Source organism: Colobus angolensis, unplaced genomic scaffold (genome assembly GCF_000951035.1).
Source record: "Colobus angolensis palliatus isolate OR3802 unplaced genomic scaffold, Cang.pa_1.0 Scaffold118, whole genome shotgun sequence".
Classification (NCBI taxonomy): Eukaryota; Metazoa; Chordata; class Mammalia; order Primates; family Cercopithecidae; genus Colobus; species Colobus angolensis.
The window spans coordinates 6,929,580-6,933,601 of NW_012112919.1; the positions used below are offsets into that span (position 1 = coordinate 6,929,580).

Consider the following 4,022-nt stretch of genomic DNA (forward strand, 5'->3'; position numbering starts at 1 on the left):
TTTGAGATGGAGTCTCGCTCTGTTACCCAGGCTGGAGTGCATTGGTGCGATCTCGGCTCACTGCAACCTCCGCCTCCCAGGTTCAAGTGATCCTCCTGCTTCAGCCTCCCAAGTAGCTGGGATTACAAGCACCCACCACTATGCCTGGCTAATTTTTTTGTATTTTTAGTAGAGAGGGGGTTTCACAATGTTGGCCAGGCTGGTCATGAACTCCTGACCTCAGGAGATCCATCTGCCTCAGCCTCCCAAAGTGCTGGGATTATAGGTGTGAGCCACCGTGCCCGGCCAGAGCATATTTTATTTAGCAGTTTGCTACCTCAGCTTACAGTGTCAGTATTAAGATGTATGGCTTGAGCTGGGCATGGTGGCATGTGCCTATAATCCCAGCACTAGGGAGGCTGAAGTGGGAGGATTGCTTGAGCCCTGGAGATGGAGGCTACAGTAAGCCAAGATTGTGCCACTGCACTTCAGCCTGGGTGGCAGAGCTAGACCCTGTCTCAAAAAACCAACAAACAAGGCCGGGTGCCGTGGCTCATGCCTGTAATCCCAGCACTTTGGGAGGCCAAAACAGGTGGATCACCTGAGGTCAAGAGTTCAAGATCAGCCTGGCCAACATGGTGAAACCCCATCTCTACTAAAGATACAAAAATTAGCTGGACATGGTGGTGCACGCCTGTAATCCCAGCTACTCAGGAGGCTGAGGCAGGAGAATCGCTTGAACCCGGAAGGTGGAGGTTGCAGTACACTGAGATTGCGCCACTGCATTCCAGCCTGGGCAGCAGAGTGAAACTCTGTCTCAAGAAAACAAAAACAAACAAACAAACAAACAAACAGATATCTGGCTTGTAGGCCGGGCACAGTGGCTCACACCTGTAATCCCACCCCAGGAGGGCGGATTACTTGAGGTCAGGAATTCAAGATCAGCCTGGCCAACATGGTGAAATCTCGTCTCTACTAAAAATACAAAAGTTAGCTGGGTGTGGTGGTGTAATCCCAGCTAGTCAGGAGGCTGAGGCAGGAGAATCACTTGAACCCACGAGGTGGAGGCTGCAGTGAGCCAAGATCGAGCCATTGCCTGGGCGACAGAGCAAGACTCCATCTCAAAAAAACAAAAACAAAAAACTTTGGCCTGTGGGTTGCACTTGTACTTATACTGTTGTTCCAGTGGGAGGATCCACTGGGTCACTCACTCTGCCTTTTCCCCAACAGTCTGAGCACTTCAAGACGACATCGCAGAAGGTGGCTCGGAAATTCTGGTGGAAGAATGTGAAGATGATTGTCCTTATCTGCGTGATTGTTTTTATCATCATTCTCTTCATTGTGCTCTTTGCCACTGGTGCCTTCTCTTAAGTAATAGGGAACCTCTCCCACCTGCCCTTCTTGTCAGGAACAACCCTCTGTAAATGGGTGCCAAGAGGGTCTCCTTTCCTGTCCTCCTCTACAGATTATGCTGCTCGGTCCTCCTACCCCTCTCCCCGAGGCCCTGCTGCCTTGTTGTATGCCCTAGAGGGTAACTTGGTCCCCCAGAAGGACAGAAAAAAGAGAGCTGGACTGTGGATGCATTTCATGGGTCCTTAGAGTGGGCTGGAGAGACCTAGAGGGCCCAGCATGTGGCTGGGAAACTGCTGGTGGCCAGTGGGCAATAAAGACCTTTCAGTATCCCTATATGTGTGAGTCACTTTCTCTCTTCCCATTTTGCCTTTGGCTTTTCTATTTCTTTTCTTCCCAAGGATACCTTCTGGCTGAAATTCTCTCATTTGAGGTCCAAGTGGTTTGAAGGGCAAAGAGTATATGTTTGGAGAAGAAAGATGTCTTTCTTTATTCCTCCCGGTTCCATTCATTGTCACAGGTCTCAAGAACAAGAATTTTCTGGGAGTCTTGGCATATGGAAAATTCAAAACCTTTATAGCATTTTGGGGTGGTATGCAAGATTTTTAAGTGTTCCCATTGGGTCCTGCCATGGCCCTGTAGTACTCTTCTTCTGGGATTGTTATCTGAGGCATGAAGCCTACCCGGACAGGGTGTTTAAGAGCTGCTTGAAGGCCTCCTGCCTCTTCCACCAGAGCCATCTCTCTTCAACGACTGTGTAGTCTAGAGTCGAGGGGTGGAGGAAATGGACTGCTATTCCTTTCCTTGTACTTCTGCATGTTCTGTTTGTCTTTTCTCTGTCCTTGTCTTCTGGGACTTAGCAAGGCCTCTGGGTCTCAGTTATCCCAGGGGGGCAAGCATCTCTCCTCGGCATCCCATGGCTGGGCATAGTCAGTCAGTGTGACAGGACAGGGCCAATGGCTCTCCTTCCCCTTCGTGCACAATGAGCCTTTCTGTCTTCAGGCCCCCCTCCTCCCTACCAGGTTCCACCATCACTGTTACTTTTTCCAGTGCTCAGTCTGCCTTGGTTTGCAGGGAGGGTTCTTGCTATCTCTGTTCCTGTTTCCTCTACAGGTTTTCCAGCATTGGAAACAACCTGTTGTCAGGAGGAAGGGGAAGGGTTGAGAGTCAGGATTTGGGACTAGATTGGCAAGTCAGGCTCTGGAAGAATCATGCTCTGAAATTTGGGCAGGGAGGAGGAAAGGTCAGAAAAGACCCTTATAAGATTTTTATTTTTATTTTTTCAGAGATAGGATCTTACTCTGTTGCCCAGGTTGGAGTGCAGTGGTGTGATCATGGCTCACTGTAACCTCCACCTCCTGGGCTTTAGAGATCTTCCTGCTTCAGCCTCCCTTGTAGCTGGGACCACAGGTGTGTGCTACCACACCTGGCTAATTTTTGTATTTTTAGTAGAGACATGGTCTCACTATGTTGCCCAGGCTGGTCTCAAACACCTGGGCTCAAGCAATCCTACTGCCTTGGCCTCCCAGAGTGCTGGAATTACAACTGGGAGCCACCATGCCCGGCCTTGGGGTAGTCTTTGCTACATATATTAATCCTTTCTCTCCTGGATTCAAGGTGTAAAGAACTGAAGTGAAGCTTCTGCCTTGGGACCCAGGCTGTCCAAGGTGGGGGTGAGGGTCTGTGAAAACCTCTTGGTCTGGGACTTCTGTATTCACAGAGGCTTAGCCCCAGAGAGGGAAACTTTCAACTCTGTTGGTCAAGAGAGACCTTATTTGAGGGACTAGGCCCAGTGGCTCACACTTGTAATCCCAACACTTTGGAAGCCTGAGGCAGAAGAACTGCTTGAGGCCAGGAGTTCGAGACCAGCCTGGTCAACATAGTGAGCCCTTGTCTCTCTCTCTTAAAAAAAAATAAAAGAGGGACCTTATTTTAAGATGTCGGAGGCAGCTTGGAGTAGTGGAGAACAGGTAGCTGGTGGTTTCTCTGCAGCAGTGAGAGGAGAGGATGGGTAGATTCGGCTCAAGAAGGCTCTGAAGTGGTAGCAGACACACCACCCTCCCCCATCCTCTGACTGAGGAGCAGGTGCACGCCAGCACAGAGCTGTACTTGCCCTCATGGTGAGGAGAGACATACAGAAAGGCTAGAGCTAGTACTTTGCCCATGTGGGGCTGCTTTCTTTTTGAATAGAGGTGAAAGTCACATAACATACAGTTTATTATTTTAAAGTGCACAAATCAATGACATGTATTCAGAATATTGTGCAATCACCACTTGTCTTTAGTTTCAAAACTTTGGGGGGGCCTGTTTTTGGTTCTGGGTGAGATGCACTCACCAAGGTGACAAAGACCCTACCTGGCTTGTTCATGGCGTCTCCAGGACCTAGCGTGGTGCCTGACCGTGACACTCATAGGGTGTTTGTTGAGTGAATGAATGATGCCTCTTCAGCTAAACCCAACCTAGGAGACTCCAGGGCTTACTCCACTGTGCCCATCCCACAGTGAGGCCCCAAGGTGTGGAGATCAGGTGTGGCCCCCGAGGTGTGGCCGTTCACCAGGCTGAGGTGTCATCCGAATTCAGGCTCCTGGGGCCCGGGAGGAGGCGACTCTACGGACCCGGGTCGCTGTGGCCCATCGCTTTCGATTTGACTCAGTTTCGGTCGCCGCTCGCGGAAGGCGCGCCCCCCGCCCTCT

At 50.4% G+C, this 4,022-nt stretch overlaps 1 protein-coding gene across 1 annotated transcript in view; it reads left to right on the plus strand.

Annotated features, from left to right (window-relative positions):
* Positions 1-1,665, plus strand: part of VAMP8 (vesicle-associated membrane protein 8) — a 5,220-nt gene extending 3,555 nt beyond the window's left edge. The window contains exon 3 of the mRNA XM_011963997.1: positions 1,210-1,665. Coding sequence (XP_011819387.1) covers positions 1,210-1,350 — 141 coding nt within the window. The 3' untranslated portion in view covers positions 1,351-1,665. The remainder of the gene's footprint in view (positions 1-1,209) is intronic.
* The last annotated feature ends 2,357 nt before the right edge of the window (positions 1,666-4,022 follow it).